The sequence below is a fragment of the Miniopterus schreibersii genome (genome assembly GCF_964146895.1).
Source record: "Miniopterus schreibersii genome assembly, chromosome: 9".
Lineage (NCBI taxonomy): Eukaryota > Metazoa > Chordata > Mammalia > Chiroptera > Miniopteridae > Miniopterus > Miniopterus schreibersii.
Window position 1 is genome coordinate 76,787,339 of NC_138118.1, and position 22,127 is coordinate 76,809,465.

The 22,127-nt window shown below is 50.2% G+C and overlaps 1 protein-coding gene across 1 annotated transcript in view; it reads left to right on the top strand.

Moving 5' to 3' along the window:
- Window positions 1-22,127, top strand: part of WIPF3 (WAS/WASL interacting protein family member 3) — a 60,395-nt gene extending 38,268 nt beyond the window's left edge. Inside the window, exons 3-9 of the mRNA XM_081147331.1 lie at window positions 2,427-2,559; window positions 4,188-4,319; window positions 8,864-9,601; window positions 11,692-11,841; window positions 12,795-12,896; window positions 18,003-18,079; window positions 19,974-22,127. Of these exons, the coding sequence (XP_081003457.1) occupies window positions 2,427-2,559; window positions 4,188-4,319; window positions 8,864-9,601; window positions 11,692-11,841; window positions 12,795-12,896; window positions 18,003-18,079; window positions 19,974-19,997 (1,356 nt within the window). The 3' untranslated portion in view covers window positions 19,998-22,127. The remainder of the gene's footprint in view (window positions 1-2,426; window positions 2,560-4,187; window positions 4,320-8,863; window positions 9,602-11,691; window positions 11,842-12,794; window positions 12,897-18,002; window positions 18,080-19,973) is intronic.

Genomic DNA, 22,127 nt, shown 5'->3' on the forward strand with positions numbered 1-22,127 from the left:
AATGAGCAGGCTGTGTGCCTGGAGAGACCTGAGTACTAATTTTAGGAGTAACAGCCACATGGAGGAAGTATCTTTAGAGGCTGCAAGGCTGAAATTGTATGAAAATGACAGGGTTTAGGTCATCCTTGCTAGGTGTGGATCAGCTGGCCAGGTTTTTATCAATGTTTCGCACAGAAACCAGTATTGAAATCAGACAGGTGCAGTCCCGGCCTTTGGTGGCAGGGTGACAAATAGCAGGAAGACTGTGCACTTTAAAGTTTTGATCTGGGCTGAAAGGCCATCCTTGCTACCCCCAAACTACACTGAAACCTGATGGAGTCATTTGTGGGAACGACAGATGGATATGCAAAAACTTTTATAACTTACCAAGAAGGGAGGGCAGACACCTCCCCACCCTTGGCTCGGTTGCTACTGCCACTCAGTCTTTGTATTTCTAATCTTATTGGTTCACTTCAGTTTTTCAGCCTTGGCCACCCCCCGCGATGGGCTAATTTGCATTACTGTTCTGCTGCTTTGCATCTTTTTAGTGTCAGGGCTGTTCCATTTGAAGCTTGCTCTAGGAGAACTGAGTCCACAAAAGCCTTGTGTGGAACCCAACAGATCGTCACACCCCGTGACAATGCTAACGAGGAACCAGAGGAGACACTGGAGTGATGTTTCGGTTTATCAGTTTTCATGGGGCAGTGGGGGTCCAGGGGAGGAGGTGGGTTTGGTGGATAGATTTGCCCTGGGAAGTGTCCAGGAATGGCTTCTCCCCCTTAATTATAGTTTTAGTAATGTGGCCAGTAATCCGGATTTGCCTAGACCAAAAGCCCAGGGGATATTTGGAAATCCCTTTCCTGTTTCTGTACCCTGTAACCACAGTAACAAGGCTTCTTAGGGTTGTAGATTTTTAAGAAACAGCTTTTGATTTAACTGTTAATAAATATTGCATGTAACAGGAATGACTGCCGCTGTGTACTGTAGTTGGCGATGTGGAAATGAATAAGTCCTTAGATGCCCTTTTCTACGACACCCGTTAAGCCTGCATATATGTGATCACCTTGGCCATGAAGTTATTCTTTCCTTTCTACCTCCCAGGAGGGGATTGAAGGATAGCCAGCTAATATCAGGGGAGGGGGAGCCCCCTAGTGGAAAACCGTCGGGGCAACAGGAGGCTTGTTACGCTTAGTCCTGCGAGGTGACTGTGGCACCCAAACGTGACCTGCCTTGCCATATCCTCCTGCTGATACCCTCCTATCAACAAATCTCTCGTGTGGATTCATCAAAAACATCTCGAGACCTGTGCCACGTAGGGAATCTGTTTAAAATCATTATCCTAAGGACATAGATTCTTCGTAGCCCTCACTTGAAAAGCCTGGGATGGACAGGGTCAGGCAGTGGTGAATGAATTTTGATAATAAATTAAAAATCGAGTCTAAATTCGTTGAGACGACCCCCGCATGTCCCTAGGGCTAAGGCCTGCGCGTCTCCACTTACTTCTTCAAGCAGAAGAACACCCCTTGCAAACCCTTCCTTCCTCCGGGCCCTTACCTGAGCTGGGTCGTGACTGTCATTGTGATTCACGGTGCTGTTTGCCTTGTAACTGGGAAGAAAGTGACGACACGTGTTCTCCCCTATCCCTGACCATACGCATGTCTGAGACTACAGTGTCCGATTTTTACCAAGATTTTCCTACCTTCTGGGCTAGGGTCATGATATTCCTGTCGATCCTTTATTCCTGTCACTAATTATTTACAAACAAACAAAAATTAAATAAAAATTTAAAATCTCAAAACTTTGCGGTTTAAAATAATTTACTGATATTAATGTTTTATATATATATAGGGGGGTTTTAAGCATCCTGTGTGGGGAACCCCCCCATGTACATGCGGTTCTTACGTTCCTTCCTGAAAAAGATACAGCAATCGGGTTGGGGCCCTTGCTCAGCACTCTGTTGTTCATCAGCAACCATGAGCCCCTCTCAAGGACTCAAAAATCGTGTCCCCAGGCAACAAGAACCCGACTTGGAGAGTGTGCCCTTCGGAGACTCATCATGCAGTAGAGTCAGCGGCGAAAATGCTGAAACTCAGCACATTTGAGCTAAAACCACAGTTGCCTCAGTTTCTAGTCTGTGGCACTGCAGTCTCTGACTAGTAAGCAAACCTAGTTGTCCTTTTCTGAACAATAGCAAAAAAAAAAAGGTGGCCACAGCAAGGATTCATAAATCCTATCTGTAGCTCAAGGACCTCCTAAGGCCTCTTATCTCCCCTGAAGCGTGCTCAGCCTGACAGATGTGGCCGCTGCTGAAGTCTCAGGGGCCTTCCTCTCTGTGGGACTCACCTGGATGCTCGGTCACCTGCTGTGGGAGGTAAACCTCACAGGGGACAGGACTTTGGGCTTATCTGCAAATGTTACATCTGATTATAATTGCATTCCTCTTACAGGCGAGTACAGATGCTTCCAGCTTGAAAAAGACAGATCCCAAAGGTCGGAGTGCACTGTTAGCCGACATCCAGCAAGGGACTCGCCTTCGGAAGGTCACGCAGATCAACGACCGCAGCGCCCCGCAGATCGAGAGTAAGCGAGCGCAGGGGCTAGGGCTGCCGTGAGCCTATTTTGGATATTTCTTATAAAGGGAATCATACGGCATGTGGCCTTTTGTGACCGGCTCCTCTCACTGAGCATTATGTTTTCAAGGTTCATCCATGTAGCAGGAACCAGTACTTCACTCCTTTTTTATTGTTGAGTAATATTTCACTGTATGGATACACCGCTTTGTGTTTATCCATTGCAAGGTAACATTTAAACATCACTATGTCAGCATAGTCCTCAAACTCAATGAGAGAAAAAGAAAAGCCTCAGCATTAAAAAATGCAAAGTTTTTGTTTTTCCACCAGGAGAAAGATTTATTCTAAATTCTCTCACAGGATCAAATGGCTGCCGCTTCCTGTGTCTTCTAGAATGTGAGAGGGTAAACAGAGCCCCGGGCTTGGGTCAGACGGCTGCTGCTTCTGCTACCAGACAAACCAAGGACCTCTTCCAGACTCAGTGTGCTCACCTGCAAAATGGGAGAGAGAATAATGCCTGCTCCTTTATGTATGTGTCAAGATAGTGAAAGGTTGATACAATCAATATATGCAGAATTATTTATCATTGTCAGGCATTATGATGTCTTCCTACATTTTTCATTGATGAGCATTCTGTCAATTCTCAAAGATAGCCCCCAAAATATAATTGTATCTAGTATCTGTAATTATATATGTTAACACACAAGGATAGACAAATTATTTTAAGAAATTTTCAACAATTACAATAAAAACTAGTTTCTGGTGAGACCCACTATATAATCTATTAAGCCCAATAGAGAAGTCCATTTTATGGAAATGCTCACTTCCTAATCATTGCAATGAGTACGTAACGGATAATACTAATATTTAGAATAACCCGGCCACATTCACCCACCAGTGGGCCCTGTGCATTAATTTCTCTGTGCACATTAACTTCAGGTCGTGAAGATTTTTCTGCCAGGAGTCCTTTTCTAAGCTGGATGTCTTCTCGTCTTAAGTAGATAGTAATCGCACACATCTGGAAAGCAAGAACTAGTGACGCCTCCCCTACAGGGCTCCTCAGCTTTCTCTTGCATAGACAGACAGGTGCAGGGAAGCCTGCGGGGCTCGGGGAGTGGGAGCTCAGGAACAGAAAACACTGAAGCACAGATCACTGCAGGCCTTCACTGCCCGTTTGCCGTCCAGGGCCAGGCTCTGTGCGCAGGAAGTTAAAATCACTGTCTGAGTTAAATCTGCGGGTTCTCTCTGCCTAGTCCCCCCACAACCAGTCAAGTTGAAAACAGGACCAGCTCTATATGTAGAATGTTTGGGTTTTCTCATTTGATAGGTGCTGCCAGTTCCTCCATTGGCATCTATTAACTGGCAGTAGGTAGGTCCTTGGTTCTGGTCACTTTTCAGAGTGGTCAGCCACCTATGGTTGGTTCTTTGGAAGGCCCAGAGAGGGCAGCAGACATGGGGGGGGGCACAAGTTTGCAGGGTATCGAGGCAGAGGGTGTTTGGGAAAGATCCATCTAGAAGAGTAACACTGCCCGGAAGACGGGAAGGTTGCCACGGGCAGTGTCAGACTGTGGCCCTGGGTGAGCATTGGTTGCTCAGCTCTGCTCACACGTCCCCATTATCTGCCTCTTCTCTCTAAAGGTCCTAAAGGAACCAACAAAGAGGCGGGAGGCTCTGCAAACTCTCGAGGAGGGAGCACGCCCCCAGCCCTGGGAGATCTGTTTGCTGGTGGCTTTCCTGTGTTGCGACCAGCAGGCCAGAGGGATGCAGCAGGTAAGGAGGAATCCAGACTAGCTACCTTGTGATCTTCATTCCCTTCGCTTGTAGACCCAACTGGGCCATCCTTCACATGCCAGTAGGTGACACAGTCCTAGTGAGCAGCTGTGTGGTAGGAGATCATGCACCTGGGAGCCTAAGCACCAGAAATTTCCAAAGCGCAGAATTGTGCTCGAGGGATCTTTTAAGTCATCCTTCTGTTTAAATCTTCCCTCTGGATTAATGAAGAATGATTGGCCACAGTGCACAGTGTTTAGTGATGGTGCCATGTGGCCCAGACTGCAAAGCACAGACAGAAGGTGTAAGTCACATTAGGAAATCTTAGTGACCTCACTGTGGCCTCGCTGGCAATGACTAAGTCTTGAAGGTTCTTAGTCATTGTATCAGTTAGGTATTGCTGTGTAACAAAATACCCTAAAACTTAGGGGCTTTTAACAACCATTTATGTAGTTTATAATTCGTGGGTTGGCAATTTAGGGTGGTCTCAGCTGAACTCCCTCTAGTATCTAAAGGTTGGGTAGGTGGCTTTGCTCAGCTTATATCTCATATCTTTGGTGCCTCAGCTGGGCCCACCGACCTGACTGAGCCATATGGTCACTCAACATGTAGCAGACTGTTCGGGGTTTGTTTTCATAGTGATGGCAAGGTTCCAACAGAGAGGACAGAAGCATACAGAGCCTCTCGAGGCTTAGACTTGGGTCGTAGTATTACTTCCTATTCTACCCTCTTTTCCAAAGCAAGTCGCAAGGCCAGGCAGAGAGAAGGGTGGGGAAAGAGATTCATCCCTTGGTGAGAGGAGCTGCGAGATCACATTTCAAAGGTTGTGCGATCAGGAATAAGTGGATAATCGAGGTCATTTTTGCAACCAGTCTACCGCAATCATTTTGTGTTTTAGTGGGTATCAGATGTTTTGGAAACATTGCATTAAAATTAGGAAAATATATATTATGTGCAAAAAAAGTGTTTTTCCTTTTTTTTTTTTTTCTTTTTTGATAAGCTCAACGAATTTCATTAATCCAGGGAATATCAAGCCCCAAACATCCCTGGTATAGAATCTTCTGCCATGTGACTTGGCTAACTTTTATAATGGGCTCTGTGGCTGTGTGACATTAAGGGATGCATTTGCTGCTGTCACCTACTGATAAAGGCTAGCACAGATAAGGACTGTAAGATGCTTTGAAATCTAACCTGAACCTTCTCCGAGGCCATTTCATTTCACCATTTTTGCTGAGGGTTTTTCAGAGAAGAAAGCACCAAGGTCATCCTGAGACCCGGATTCTTCTGCACCCACTTCTTTTTTAAACTTCCTGCGTGGTATCAAAGAAACATCCTTTGGGATATAAAAATTCCACTGGTTTCTCTTAACAGAAATAACCCCAGTCAGGTTATAAGAGGGGTCAGACAAAGGAAGCCAACAGTATTCCCACTTGTCTCCAATAGGACACACGTGTCAGATGTTGGAGCCACTATGTGAAATCAAGTATTGATCTCTTTAGAGGAGATCAAAATCCATAATGAAGTGACTAATGGTGCCTGTAACAGGAGGGAAACTCAAGATCAGGGCCAATAGGTAGATGCATGGCCTTAGTGCCATGTCACGGTGAGACACCATGGCTCTTCTCTCAGAACTCTCCCCTCAGCCCCCTTGGCATTCAGAGAAAAGGACTTTGGCCTTTGCTATATCTCTGATCTTCTTGTCTACCACTCTTGCTGGCTCAAGCCCTGCACTCCAGCCACACACTGCCCTCCTTGCTGTTCTTTACACAAACAAGGCACATTGCTGCCCCAGGGCCCTTGCACTGACTGCTCCCTTGTCCTGAAACACTCCTCCACAGATGTCCACATGGTTCACTATCTCCCTTCCTTCAGGTCTCTGCTCAAATGGCATCTGGTCAACTTATCAGTGAGGCTTATTCATCATCTATATAAAATTAGTCCCACTCTCTCCATATCCCCTCTATCTTGATTTGTTTTCCTTGTATTACTTACCACCATTGGACATATTACATATTTACTGGTTTATTTTCTCCCTCTATCTATGCTCCATGAAGGCAAGAACGGTGTTTTGTTTATTGCCTTAAAAATGTCTGGCACATAGTAGGTGCTTTGTAAGTATTTGTTGAATGAAATGTGTGAGTGGGTAGTATGGTTGCTCAGAGCCATTAGGCCCAGAGAGCACAGAGTCTAGTGCTCACAATACTTTTAGGGGCCCATGAAAACATTTGAATTTCTTTTAAAATCAGGGGAGAAAAAACCATGAATTTTTAGCATCAAAGATTATATTTGTCTTTATAGCAGTGCAGTCGCAAAGTGTAATATTAAATATTTTTTTTAAAGCAGGAGTGCCTAGGGTCTCCAACAGTCATACTGTGGCCCTGACTTAGAGCTCAAGGGAGTGATCATAAAAATAAGATACAATTGTACAGAATGTGGAACGAGACTTCCATGCAGTCCAAGGTCTTCTGGAAACATGTGCACATTGAAAGAAGACATTTCATCTTCTGATAACCCCCAGGCCCTAGACGCTGATTCCTTTCCTATCAGCGGAGCCGCCTGCGTGCACTCCAGCTGGCCTTTCCCCCGACGCACGGGCTCCTTTCGTGCTTCTGTTTGGGCTTCTAGGGCCTGGCGCTTATGCCATGTTGGCAAACTCCTCCCTTCCTTCCCTGGCGCTCGCTGCCGGAGCTCTGCTGGCCAGGTGCCTGGCTGCTCTCCTCGCTGCACTCACGCCATCAGCTCCTCTCTCTCCCGCGGGTCTCACCTTAAACGCAGGCTGCCAGCTCTGCGTGATCCCAGAGTGGGCATGAGGATTAGTGCCAAGGAGGATTAGTGCCATCCTTGCTTCTCTGCTCATGTTATGATAAGAATGGGTTTGCCCGTTTCTCATTTAGTTGGTTGCTTAGTAAGCAGAGGCTCCTGTACTTCGAACTGACTCACTTTGCGGGTTTTTTAATCTTGGAAACATGGTGTCCGCAGCCACTTAAAGAGTTTGGGTTGGTCATTCAGGGGCTGATTCTGTTCTTCAGCGTTGTTAACCCTTTAAAGTCCACCCAGCAGCTGGGCATAGGGAGGCCTTGCCTTGTTTAGGAAGCTGCCTGGGGCTCCACCATCTCTGCGGACTATGGAAACAGGTTTGAGAAGCCGGAGGCAGGAAGCCCTGAGCCTGATCTCTGCCCTTGACCTCACACAGAATGTTGGATATCCAGGAGGTAGAAGGCCAGGTGGGGGCTTCCCCTCCTGTCACGGTCAGCCAAGCTGCCCTGGCCATGCCTGCCCTAGACCCCGGGGGGATCAAGTCAGCCATTCCATCGCTGAGAACTGTAAAGAGTAGTGTTGTCCAGGTGGCTGTCACATCATAGCCAGAGGAGGACCCTCTGTTTGGGAAGCCAGGCACCACAGTCCTGTCCACTTAGCTTCAGCCCAAGTGACCTGAACCATACCTTGTGTTGATGGCCTGGCTTTTGGCATCAAGTAAGTTGGGGTAGGATTTAGCACCCGGTTGGGAAAACAGACTGGAGACTGACTCATCGACTGACAAGCTCCGAGCCACCAACAGAGGCTGGGGTAGTGATCTTATGTGAAAGCTGTGTTTCCTATTCTGCAGCATCCGGGAGGTTAGAGGTGGGAGAAGCAAGCATGTTTTCAAGGGGTTTTCTGCATGTTTTCTCGGGAATTATAAAATGGAAGGGTGCTGAAACATGGAAAAAAGCATTCCCCAGAACTCCTCTTAGAGAGATCACTGTATTTTGGGGGAAAGAAATGTTTTTAAAAATATGTTTGTATTGATTGGAGAGAGAGGAAGGGAGAGGGAGACAAACACCCATGAGAGAGGACCCCCAATCAGCTGCCTCCTGCGCACCCCCTACTGGGGATGGAGCCCACAACCGGGGCATGTGCCCCAACCAGGAATCAAACCTGCCACCTTTTGGTGCGTGAGACGATGCTCCACCAACTGGACCGTAACGGCAGGGGCAGGGAAGAAATACTTTCAATGCCTCCTAAACAGAAGCATCCATACGCAGTGATTACAGAACTTCTGTACAGTAAACGGAGAGAAACATCTTCTCCTTAGAGAGACCGAGGTACAAACGGGAAAGAAGTGACACGTGACGCAAGTGTGTGCAGTGTGACAAGGCCACTCCCAGGGAGCACCCCCGCCCCAGTCTTCCATGAAGCCCAACAAACACAGACGCTGACCGAAGATGGTTTGTGGGGTTTCAGGTGTGGCCGAGAGGGTGCAGGATCTCCGGGCTGAGGCAGCCAAGACCCCAGGAGGCAGCGAGCCCCTTAGAAGTGGGCCCGTCTTCGGGAAAGGGAGCGTGGGACTTCCAGAGGCCAGGCGACAAGGAGGTTCAGGGTCATTGGACCTGGATCCCCAAAGCAGGGTGCCTTCCCCCTGGCTTGGGAGTCACCTTAGATACTCAGGAAGCAGGAAGCCTCTGCTCTCCAGGCAGACAGTCTTGTCGGGCATTGCTGCCCACACACCTGAGGTCTCTCTTTCCTCTGTCGCTGAGCTAACTCGGAACTTGTCTCACTTCCAGGTGGCAAGACAGGGCAGGCCCCTGGCTCCCGAGCGCCTTCTCCCCGGCTTCCCACCAAAACCATCAGCGGGCCGCTCAACCCCCCAGCATCTCCCAGGCTGGGCAACGCCTCGGAGGCGCAGGGTGCAGCCAGGACGGCCCCTCTGCGCCCCAGCGTGCCCGCCCCACCTCCCCCGCCCTTACCCCCACCCCTGCCCCCTTCCTCCCCCGTCAGAGCTCCGATGGTGTCCCCACCTGGCTCACAGGCCAAAGGGAATGCCCTGGCGGTTGCACCCCCTCTGCCCTCCGCACCTCCCCCTCCGCCACCTCCCCCAACGCCACCCCCACTTCCCCAGACCTCCATTCTCAGCGACAGGGCGGTGAAGCCTCAGCTGGCCCCCTTGCACTTATCGCCCATCCCACCCCCGCTGCCCCTCCTCCCACCCTGTGGGTACCCCGGGCTCAATGCCGATGCTGCCAGCCCCACCCAGGATGCTCCGGAGCCTCCCTGCCCGCCGCCACCGCCACCACCACCACCACTCGCCATTTACGCCTCCTGCACCCCGAGGTCCTTGCTGCCTGCGCCCCCTATGCTGGGGGCTAACAACAGCGGTGAAGCCCCACCCCCGCTGCCCCCCAAGTCCCCCAGCTTCCAGGTGCAGCCACCGAAGCCCAGCGTGCAGACCTTGCCGGCTCCGCCCGCCGTCCCTCCCGGGTCCCAGCCTTTCCTGCAGAAGAGGAGACCGGGCCGGGGCCCAGGTGGGCACAGCTGTCCTGGTCCGGGGGGGGGGGGGGGCAGTCTGAGGACCACTTGATGTTGCCAGCAATTGTGGAGGTGCCAGGGCCTCAGCCAGAGGCCTGCTCCTGTGAGCCACTTGGCAATACCTCGGGATGTCCTAACTGGTGGGATTTTGGTTAGAACAGACCTATTCAGTGCCCCTGTGGAGAGCAAGAAAGACTTGTGGGACTTACTGTCACAGGTATTAATGTTAGAGACAGAAAACCAGGATGGAGGGAGCGGGAAGACCTGTCCAAGGTCATGCAGACCAAAACCGGGGGTTCTGGCCTCAGTCGCCTGGCCTTTCCTCGCTGTGTGACCCTGGGCAATCTCAGCCTCTCTGTGCTTCCGGCTCCTCCCTGTAAGATGAGAGTAGCAATAGCTCCCCCCTCAGGCAGTTGTTGGAACAGGGCCTGGCAACTGGGAGATCTAGAGGAGGGTTCTTTCTTCTCACCATCGCCCTTCAGACCCCAAACCTACTCCCTGGGGTGGACGGGCTATGGATGCATTTGGTTCAGATCCAGCTGTCCTGTTGAATTTTTCCTGAGTTTTTACAGCCTGGCTCCCAGCCATGATGTTCACAGGCCCTCGCTGGATGGGATTAGCATTCTGCCTTGTTTTGGCAGGTTCTCCTGCTGACTCAAGAAAACTGAGGGTCTGCCTTTTCAGCCAAGTATTAAGGATAATTCCTTCACCTACGCAGCAGCGGTGATGTTGGACTGAGCATGCATGCCCCAGGACTGATGTCCGGGTAGTAAACGGCTTCACTTGCTTTTGGTGTCCTCCTGATGGGAAGCACACCCACCCGTCTGCACACTCATCCATGCATGAGAGCACACTCATAAACTCCCCAAAATTATTTTTAACAACACACACACACCCCCCAACACACGTCCACACTTATACACATATTCCTTGGTCTTTTAGAAAATCCTTTGATGCATAAAGTTTTCTAAATGTCTTTCCTTGCGTTAAAAATAATACAAGCTCATTGCAGAGCAAATAGAAAGGAATTTTTTTTTTAAATATATCTTTATTGATTTCAGAGAGAGGAAAGGAGAGGGAGAGAGAGAGATAGAAACATCAATGATGAGAGAAATCATTGATCGAGCCCACAACCCAGGCATGTGCCCTGACCGGGAATCGAACCCCAATCGCCTGGATCCTAGGTTGATGCTCAACCGCTGAGCCACGCCCGGCTGGGCCTAGAAAGGAATTTAAATCACCTATAATAACATCATCCAGGGATTAAAACTGTCCTATTTGGCTGTGTTTTACTTCCTCTCTCTGGGGTGAGAGAAAGCGGTTGTAACTGTGAACACCTTGGCACAGTATTAGCGGAGCGTGGTCATCACCTTGTGGTGCGGGATGTAGAACACCTGGCCGCCCTGATGTGGGAGACAGCAGGTATTAGCTGCCCAGGGAGTCAGACAGAAAAGGAGAGAGAGCCTCCCCCAGAGGTCATCAGGGAGGGTGCGATGAGGAGGGTGGGGTGTGAGTTGGGCCCTGTGGGCGGGTGGATTTAGATTGGCGGGAGAAACGAGGGTCTGCAGTGCAGGGGAACAGTGTGAACAGAAACGGGGCAGGAGCGAGCCCCCGACAGCTGTTCACCTGGCCTCCCCCTGAGCCTCACCTACACACAGTCCTTCCCTTTCTTAGGGCTCTGCAGTGGTTTCCCTTTTGGGAGCGGTACCATCTGATGATGAGGTTGTCCTTGTCACTGAGGTTGTCCTTGTCACTAAGGTTATCGCAGCAGCTAACACTTACTGAGCCCTTACTGCATGCGACTTGACTTAAACAGCTCATTTAACTCCACAACTCTAGGAGGTGTGTGTACTATTATTATTCCCATTTGACAGATGAGAGAACTGAGGTACAAAGAGGTCGTGTCACTATCCCAGTGGGAGAACTGGGATTCAGTCCCAAGCAGGTTGGCTCCAGGGGCTGCCCTTCTACTCACCGTGTCGTATTAGATCCGAAGGTCTCAATCCCTCACCCCTCACAGGAGCTTATGGCATCGGCTGTCCCCATTCATTCCTGTATCTGAATCCACCATCATCTTCTCTGTCAGGGACCAGCGGGGGGAAGCTAAATCCACCCCCAGTGCCCCCTGCAAGATCACCCACCACGGAGCTTTCGAGCAGGAGCCAACAGGCCCCAGGCTGGACCCCAACTCCGCAGCCCGGAGGTCAGCTGAGGAACGGGAGCCTGCACATCATTGGTAAGAGGGGGGCAGGGGGGACCCCAGACCCAGAAGGGAGCTCACCAGCCCAGGGTGCATGCTCTGCAAGAACAGGGAGCTCACTGTAGCATAGAACAGCCCACAGGTTGTGTTAAATAGAGGATTTCTCTGGAGGCTTTCCGGAGGGTCCCAGAACCCACTCTTAACCTTCCAGTTGAGTTTAGAGAGAGGGAAGAAAACCAACATTTAAACTGTGTGTCTGTCTCCATGGAGAAATCCATGCATGAGGCAGAAAGAATAGAGTAATTCGGACAAGCTGAGTGGATGGACAGAAGCCCAGCAGGCAGGGGACAATCAGGGCAAAAATATGGAAATAGGAAGGAAAGTCAGCATAGGGTCAGATGTGACCAAAACTCTTTGGATCCCTTTGTGGGTTGAGCTACTATCAGACACAAAGCCCAGATCACACAGCAGGGACTCATGACCCCTCTCCTCTTGCCATCAAGAGCTCAGGACAGAACCTACCTGCCTTGGGGAGCCCAGGTCCATAACTGGACACAGGCCATGCTCCGTCTCGCCAGCCAGGCTGGGGGCTCCTGTTCCACCCACTCCTCCCCACCCAGGCCCCCCCCCCAGACTTCAGGAGGGGCTTCAGGCCATGGGGACTTTGCTGTCCCTGTTGCTGCCACGTTCCCCACCCCTGACTCTGGACCCGGAGAGCCCTGTGGCTCTTCTCCCTTTAGAAGCTTCCTTAAGATGTTGGTTGACGTAACTTGAGTTGGGTGATGGGGAGAGCCTGCTGATCTCATTTTTCCCGATTCCCTTTGTCCCAGCTAAACAGTAAAAATTGAGAGGAGGATGGGTGTCTGCGGGGAATAGCCCTGCCATTGAAACCCTGGCGATGGGCAGACAAACCTATGTGCTCCTGGAAATTACCAAAACTTGGGTCGTCACAGTAACCCGAGCAACTTTGCCATTTCCCACCTGTGCAGATGACTTCGAGTCTAAATTCACGTTCCATTCCGTGGAAGACTTCCCTCCTCCAGACGAGTATAAACCCTGCCAGAAGATTTACCCCAGCAAGATCCCCAGAAGTAAGTACCACCTGGATTCTGACAGGACTCCTGGTTTTCCCTGACTCCAGAACTCGCTGCTTGGCTGCAGGCTGCCTATTCCGATTTCGCCGAACTGTACAGCAACGCAGTGCTGCTCAGACGGCTGAAGCTTCAGAACATTGATTAGTCCCAGTCCCCAAGGATTCACTTAGAGGCTTTTCCAGAATGCCAGAGTCAGTGGTTTAGCATCAGAGTTGGGTGAATTTACCACTTGTCCCTCCCCTCTCTGGGGCTTTTGACTAGGGAGCTAAACACCCCAAGGAAAATGGGATGCAGGAACTTTGCATTAATAGCCAGGAAGAACCCAAAAAATGCCAATTCGGAACCGTGGCACACCATGAAACAAAGAGTGTCCACGGGTCAGTGGTTCTCAGCCTCGGCTACACATTAGAATGACCTAGAGAACGTAAGATTCCTGAAGGCCAGGCTACACCTAGACCGACTAAGTTAGAACACCCAGATAGGACCAGGGTGTTGGCAATTTTGAAAGCTGCTAGGTGATTCCAATGTCCAGCTAAGGCTGAAAGTCTCAGCCCGGTGAGAGCTGCCTCCTTTTGGTTTCATCGCGTAGCCAGGCTCCTAGGGAGGCCTTCCCTCGGCTGACCTGTTCAGCCCCAAGAGTGGAAGAGGGAGCAGCTGGCCAGTCGGCCCCTCAGGCCCAAAGGCCAGGGAGGCAAGTACTTTAGGAACCCAGGAAGCAAAGGAAAGCAAGTTGGGGCTTTGACCGCACAGTGATGCTGCCAGTTAGTTACAACAGGGCCAGTTCTTGTCTGGTGCTGAGCCAGTCCGATTGCGCAGGAGCCCATAAGACAGGACAGAGTCAACCCCACGGGGTGAGGTTGGCTGTGTTCCCCACCCACAACCTGAGTAAGGCCCCAATCCCAGGCTTCTGTGGACCAGCATGGAAAATGACAAAACCATCAGTGTCTGGGCTTAGCCCCAGACCAGGAACTCCTTGAGTCTCTTTCACAGGGACCTTGGTGAGGTCCCTTGTCCAGGGCCAGATTCCTGCTGGTTTCAGCTGCCCCCCTTCATGTCAAACCCCACTGCTGTCCGTTACACCCAGACTGCAACACACCTGGCCCCCTGGCCCCAAGGCTTTTCAGTTGCTGACCCCTAGGTTAAGCCAGAGGTCCAGAAATGTATTCTTTAAAGCAGGGGTGGGGAACGTTTTTTATGCCAAGGGCCGTTTGGATATTTATAACATCATTCGCAGGCCATACAAAAATATCAACTTAAAAATTAGCCTGCTATATTTGGTCAAACATTTAATTAACTCATCCCTAATGTGATGGCTGGAACTACCACTCTTTGGTGAGGCCTTGGCAGGGCCAGACCAAATGATTTTGTGGGCCTTATATGGCCCGTGGGCCAGATGTTCCCCACCTCTGCACCTAAAGGGTCAGAGATGACATATTTGAGGCCTGCAGGCCAGACGGTCTCTGCCACTACTACTCGCTTCTGCCATTTCCACGTGAAAGCAGCCACAGACAATACGTCAGTGAACAGACATGGCTCTCTTCCAGTAAAACTTGATTCACAAGCACAGGGGCTGGCTGGATTTGGTCTGTTGACAGAATTTTGCTGAGCTCTGCCCTAGACCATTCCAGCAAAGCAGATTCTTAAAAATCTCTTTCTGTTACACAGCCTTTCTCAGTAAAGTGCTCTGGAGTCCTTGTGCCTCCAGGCTCAGGGAGCGCTAATGTGAAGTTTCTGCGTTTTGAGCCCACGGTGCCCAGTCTCATCCCTGAAAATACACGGAGAGCTGTGCCCCACGCAGCTCGCCAGGAGGGCGCGGCGGGCAGTCTGTGCTGCGCTCCTCTCATCCCAAAGAAATGTTCAGACCAGCGTCCAGGCCAAATCAACCTCCTGACGCTCAGGCAGGCGCAGGTGGAGGGGGGGGGGGCGCACCTACTAAGTGAACTGACATCCTGCCGCGCAGAAGTCGCATTTGTAATTGGCAGACACAAAACACTTCCATAGCGTCCCAGCAGAATTAAATGAGCGTGTCCCTGCCATCCCTGTGCGCCGGAGGGTAGAACCTTATTAATTCTATTAGTGCACATCTGATATGGGCCATGCCTGTCCGATGGCATTTCCCCTTACAGGGCTCCTCCTGTCACCCGCCGGCCTGGCTCCCCGGATTAGAGTCCTCTGCGGCCTGGGAGACGGTGCTCGCCCTCGGTGGCAGTTCTGGCCCCCTGTCTCCTCCTGCCCCCCTCTCTCCTGACAAGCACACAGCACAGATACCCTAATGCTTCCTTCTTTTTTGTTTTTTTTTACTTTTAATTGTGGTTTATTATACATAAGATGAAATTTTCCACCCAAACCTTTGTAAGCGCACCGCTCAGTCGTGTTCAGTACATTCACGTCGTTGAGCAAATGCTCTCCAGAGCTCCTTTCATTTTGCAAAACGGACACTCTGTCCCCATGCAACCGCAGGTCTCCATTCTCCCCTCCGCCGGCCCCTGGCAGCCCCCTTCTACCTTCTGGTTCGGTGAGCTTTACTACCCTTGGTACCTCGTGTAAACGGAATCGCGGAGTTTGGCTCTTTGAGACTGGTTTATCTTACTCAGCGTGATGTCCTCGAGGTTCGCCCGCACTGGAGTGTGTGCTAGAATCTTCCCTCTTCGGGCTGAGCAGCATCCCGTTGTGTGGCCGCACCATATTGTTTGTCCACTCCCCCATCAGTGGACCTTGGGCCGCTCTGCCTTTGGGCTCCTGTGAAAATGCTGCCGTGAACATGGGTGTACAGTTATCTCTTTGAGACCCAACTTTTCATTCTTTTGCGTTACCTAGAAGTGGAATTGCTGGATCGTAGGGAAAGTCTACTCTTAACTTTTTGAGGAACCACCATAGTGTTTTCCACTTTCCATTCCGTCACCTTCCAGTCCCATCAGCGATGCATAAGGAGAGATGCAGAGCTTTCCTTTCTGTCGTATGAAGAAAGTGGTTCTCCTTTGGTTGCCAGCGGTGTTTCTGCAAACCGGTGAGCGCTGCTGAGCTATGGAGAAGCCTGTTGTATTGCCCAGTGGCTCTCCAGTGGGGGAAGGCTGCCCCCAGGCGACGCTGGCGCTGTCTGGAGACACTTTTTGTTGTGATGGATGGTCTGGGGCACAGGGGATGTGCTGCTGGCATCCAGTGGGTAGAGACCAGGGATGCTGTTGACCAGCCCGCAGCACACAGGCAGCCCCCACACGATGAGCCAGCCCGTAGTGAGCCACAGTGAGAAGCCCTGGCCCAGAGGAAGCCTTTCCTGCAGTAGACTGGAGGTTCTTAAATCTAAGAATAGTCATTTCGAGGTCACACTGCCCCGTGGAATTAGGTCAGGGCTATATATCAGTGTCTTTTTACTTTTTATTTAGTTAATAAACTGGCTAAAATCTAGCACACCTTATGTCATTTACCCGAAAATATCTTTATCCTAAAACAAATGCACTCATTCATTTAAAAAGCATTTTAATGAAAAGAGCAATGCCTATTGGATTAATGGTTTATAAGTTGTAAACTCCTGTGGGGTAGTTCATTCTAAAAACTGTATCTTACCTGAACAGGTTCCTAAGATGACTTCTAGGTTCATTGTAGAACACTTGAAAAGTATTTTTTTCAGAGATTAAAGTAAACCAGTTAATCCGGGAGGAATCCATTCAGTATATTATTCATATTTTTATGAATTTTAAAAATAGCCGAGGTCATTCTATTTATACAGTTTCCTGCCTGCCTTTCTCTCCTACTTTTCAGCATCACCCAAATTACTTGAGCCTCTGTAAACATTCAAACAGCTGCTATGACTCCATCACATGGTAATAAACTTAGATTCCCTAAGCACTTGTATTGAACACGGGTTATTATCAGGTTTTCACTATTATAAATAACCTGTGATGAATATTTCTGCTTTTCGCACTGCTTTATAAGGACCACAGCAGCTGGGGGTTTGGAGGGCTTGGGGATGTCATTATTTAATTCTAGTCTGTGACAGAAGCAGGACAGAAGAGTCTTGTACCAAATGCAGCAGAGAAAGTGACACCAGGGCCACCGTTCGGAACACCTCTCGGGAAAAGTCCTCACAGGAACGTCTGGGAACGTGGGTTTCAAACTCAGCGAGATAGACCAACCAACCCATGCATCTGCATATAGACACATATCTGCATATAGACACATATCTGCATATAGACACATATCTGCATATAGACACATATCTGCATATAGACACGTACATACACAGGAGATGCCACAGGAAAAAACACCTGCAGGAGTAAACACCCAGCTCTGAGCGGTGGCAACTGGGACGGAAAATGGGGATGTGGGGAGGCAGAGAAGGATCATCAGGCTGGTTTCTTTCTCCTTGTGTTCGTCTGTATTTGTTGAATTCTCAATTATGAGAACATATTTATATATAGCTTGTGTAATGTTTAAACATAATATATTTTCGAGAATAAGTTGAATCCTGGTGGAACAGAGCCTGACTTTGTCAGCATGTACTTAGCTTTTGCTCTTTTTTTTTTTAATCTTCACCCAAGAATATTCTTTCCATTGATTTTTAGAGAGGGAGGGAGGGAAGGAGGGAGGGAAGAAAAAAATCAGTGAGACAGATCAATGAGCTGCCTCCACGTGCACCCTGACCAGAGCCGGGGATCAACCTGCGGCCCAGGTACATGCCCTTCACCAGGAATCAAATCCACGACTCTTCTGTACGCGGGCCGGTGCTCCAACCACTGAGCCACACCGGCCAGGGCAGCTTCTGCTCTCTTTCTAAATCAAGTCTGGTACAGTGCGTGGCCCGTTTCGGGTACCAGCGCTGGCGGTGTTCTGAGCTAAGACGCTGTCCCGTGCATTGAGATGACAGGCCTCCGGGACCTGTTCCCCCAGCATGTTGAACGTGACCTGTGTACTCACAGCCGGGGACGCAGAAGCAGCGGTGGAAACGCGCCGTCTGGGGCCAGCAGCCCGCAGGTCTCAGGTTGACCGGCTCGCATTACTCTGCTTCCTCGGCCGCTGCTGTCAGCACCCGTTTAGCCCGAGTCTGTGACGTGCGAGGCCCGGCCCCGCGCCAGAAGATGATGAGATTGTCCCTGTGTCTTTCAGGCCGTACACCTGGTCCCTGGCTCCACGCCGAGGCTGCCGGGCAGAGCTCCGATGACATCAAAGGCAGAAACTCTCAGGTATCGCGTCCCTCGGGGCCCTCAGGGCCCTCGGAGACGGTGAGGGTGTGTCTTCTCCTAACAGCTTCACATCTTTCCTCAGACTCTTTCCTCAGGGAAAATGTGTTGCAGGGACACTCAGAATTTCAAAATCTAGAGAGTGAGAGGGGAAGAGGGGGTCACTGGAATCACCACCACCTACAGAAGCAAGTCGGGTGGCCAGAACCCCCGTGGAATCATTCTGCCAGTCACCGGGCCACCCCCCGTTCATTCTGCCCTCCTTATGTGGGCTTGAGGAGCCTGAGCGAAAGGCTCTAACATTTACAAAACATAATTCCATCTCCTCTCTCGTCTGTAGAACACATAGTTTCTTACCCTTGGGGGTTTATCTTCCCCCATCAACGTTATACTTTTTTTTTTTTTTACTTTTTTATTTAGCATTTTTATTTGAAATTTCTGGCTAAAGCAAGAATGTGTGAGACATAAAAAGAGCTGAAAAAATATTGGAAAGTATTAAATGCATCATGTCTTGAGAATGATAGCAGTTACATTAGACACAATGATATACCAAGAAGACTGAGGACAACAAATGTAATACGTTTTTAGAGAATCTCTTTTTTTAACTAAAGGGAGAGAATTCTGTTACTATGGTTTGGTATCATTTGATGTTCCAAATTTGGAAATCTTAAGTTTAATCCCATATGGACATCAACAATATCATTTATTTGGGCCAGATTTTGTCACAGTTCAAGTCCTATAGCTAGAAGGAAGCTGGGAGGAGAATCAGACAGGTGCCTGTGTGATAAGACAAGAAATTCCCTCAATTTTCACCCAAGGCAACTTGCATACAAGTGTTTCCTAACCTAGGTGGAGATGACGTCTCTCCCTGCACATGATAGGGCCTCATATTTAAAGGCCCTTTGTTTCTCTGAAAGCACCTATTGGGCCCTACCTGGCCACTTCCTGTTTTGAGCTCTGTATGACAGAGGGTGACCCGCTATTAAACTGGGCCCTTCTGCAGCTCTCTGGAGCCTCAAAGAAAGTCCCGTGAGAAGGAAGGGGCTAGGTTCCTGGAAGCTGGGATGAGTTCCTCGAAGGAAGAGAGCACAGCCCCCTTTCCTACCACAGCTAATCCAAGAATTGCAATAGCCATTCGCAAATGTCATAGGCTCAAAACTGGGTGTACGATTGCAGTTAAGGGAAGCATATGCCAGTAGTAAAAAAGACTATTCGCAGGCATTTGCTCTGGGAGATTAGGACTGAGTTTTACTCTCTTCCTAGTGCATTTTTGCCATTCCATTGTGCAGTGTCTGGTCCCTGGCCTCGTGGCAGGGACACGCCTAGATCACCCAGCCCATAAATGTCTAGTCAAGGGTGGATTGCAAAATCCATCCTGGTCACCCCATAGTCAGGTCTTCCTTATGTCTAGCTGGTCACCATCTTAATTCGTCTTCACTTCAGTGAGCCAGAAAGCAATCGCCCGGAGAAATCACTGGGTCCCACACAGAGCCCCAGCGGGCGTGTTTTCATGGATACGGGGCCCAGGTGAGGCAAGCACAGGTGGGCGCCCTGAGCTGGAAGCCTGAAGGGCCCTTCTCTCTTTCCTGTCGCCTCGTCTTGGGATCTCCAGCAAGTTATTTGCTTCTCCAGAGCACCTGTCAAGGGAATCTGCTGTTGCCTGGTCCTGTACATGTTTATAAGATGGCATTAAATCCCCACATGCCATCAACTACATGTCCCATTTCTCCCTTTTTCCACCCGAGACCCCCCCTGAGTAAAAATCAGCTCCTTGCATACAATGGGACCATCAGGCCCTGGCAGCCTTGCACAGAGAGCTTCAGTGCCAGCCCGGGTGGGTCATCTGTGTGCGGCGAGTGTTCTAACCCCACCTGGCGATGTCGTCGTCTTCCCGCAGTTATCTCTGAAGACGCTCCGGTGAGGAGACGGAGGAAGCCAACGTCCCGCGAGCACCCGGGGCTCCCTATCGTGGGACGGCGTCCCCAGGAGGCCACATCTGACCTCACCGGACTCACGTTGCAATGCAGTTGACATACAGGCTCCGAGTGGAGCATTTATTTATTGTAAATACGTGGTTTGCACAGGCTTTAACTCGGTATTATAGTCGATTTTTATTTTTTAAGAAAACCGCACTCACCATTTCTCCATTTTTTAAGATGCATCCTGACATTCGTCTGTCGGTGCAGACAGAACCCTGTCCCCACCCCACAGCGTCCACCCCATGACTGTATATACGCGGGCAGGCTGGCCCTTCCTAGATTCAGAACCGTTTTTAGAAGATTCCTTGGTTTGCAAGTAGCCCCAACGTCGCAGTATCCATGGCGGCTTCTTCTTGGCCTGATTTTATATTCTCAGCGCACAAACTGCAGAACCAAACCAAATAATGCCTTATAAGTGGCACAGCTCAGAGAGGCCCGGTGTCCCCACACCCAGACAATGCCACAGCCTCCAGCGAACGAGACGCCCCGTCTCGCTTCCGTCTCGCAGTACAGGGATTTTTTTGCTGCCTAATGTAAATACAACGCAAAGTCCAGGCAGGAGCGGGCGAGGCCCCTTTTGTAACTGAAGGACCCTACGCGTAGCCAATGCTCTGTTTACAGTGCCCCTCGTGCCCAAGTCCCCAGGACTTGCCTCCTGTCGTGCCCCCCCCCCCCCCACGTTCCCAGCCCCATCCTGGCAGCCAGGGTGAGGCAGAGCGAGCTTTATGAGATTTTGCTCTTTTCCCTACAAGTGAGAAACCTGCAAAACTAATGATTAGAGTAAGTTACTAATTCTAGCTCAGAGGCCTTTTTTCATTTCTCTCCCCCAAGCGCTGGATTTCCATGGCCAGAAAAAAATGTGAACCGAAACATATTATGAACTATCTGCCTCAACTCTCTGGTTCCCCACCCCCAGCCCTGGGACCAGCCATCAGGCAAAACCTCTGAGCTGAAGACCAACGGGTCTGACATCCTGGTGGCGGGCACCTCTCTGGGGGGGAGCAGTGGCCCAGTGCAGCCACCCCGAGTGTGGGGCGGGTCAGGACGGGCTCTGGCCGCTGCTCACACCCTTTGTCTGGAGCTGGCGAGGGGATGGAGTGTGTTTTTGCTGAGCCCAGGTGCCCCCGTCCTCGGAGAGGAAGGCCATGACAGAGGAAGGGGGGAAACAGAAGGAAACAGGCCGATCCCTGGTCTGTTATCAAAATCGCTGCAGATTAAAGGAAATTGGGGAGGGAGAGGCTGGGAGGGCAGTCAAAATGTTTCCTTTGGAACCAGCCTCTCGTGCGCTCAGAGCTCACACCTCGAGGGGATCATGCCCAGACCAAGCCGTCCAAAAACAGTAGCCGGATAGGAGGGTTTTGGCAAACAGGTGACTGCGCACACCTTGCAGTGACCCAGAGCAAAGGCTGAGATGCTGCCCTGCATCACTGTGGTGTCTCCTCCTTGCGGAGAGAAGCCAGGGAGCAAGGTCAAGTTCCCTTCTCTGGGGACGAAATCGAGCCAAATTCTAACAGCTAAATCCATGAAAAGCTTTTCCAGGTCACCGGCTCTGGGCACAGCTGATTTGTGTCATGGGTTCTGGAAAGTTTCCGAAAGGTCGGAATTTCTTTATTATAAACAGTATCCACTCTACTCCCTCCCAGTCGTACAAAATAATTACAAAGGATTTAATCATCACGTTAAGAAGGCCCTAGACAAAGGCAGGTGTTTAGATATCCCTGATGAGGTGTCGATACGTTCGGGGTCTGCACCGCTGGGCTAGAAACTTAAAAATAAATTTAAGGATGAGCAGAAACCACGGATGGCCGTTAGGGAGAAATCTCAGGAATCCGGCGTCGCATTCTCCTCGAGACCTATCGCTGGATTCGGGCCCTTTGGACTCGCAGGACAACGGCTGAGCCCCTTAACCGTAAACTCACACAGAGACAGCGGGTCACGGCGCCCCCCATCCTCGCATATTCTCGCAACAGGACACTGTCGTCCGTGCTCCCCCGTTTCACACGTATTTTATATTTATTGATGTTCCCTCTGCAGATCCATTTCTCTGTACCTAATAAACTTTAATAAGTGGT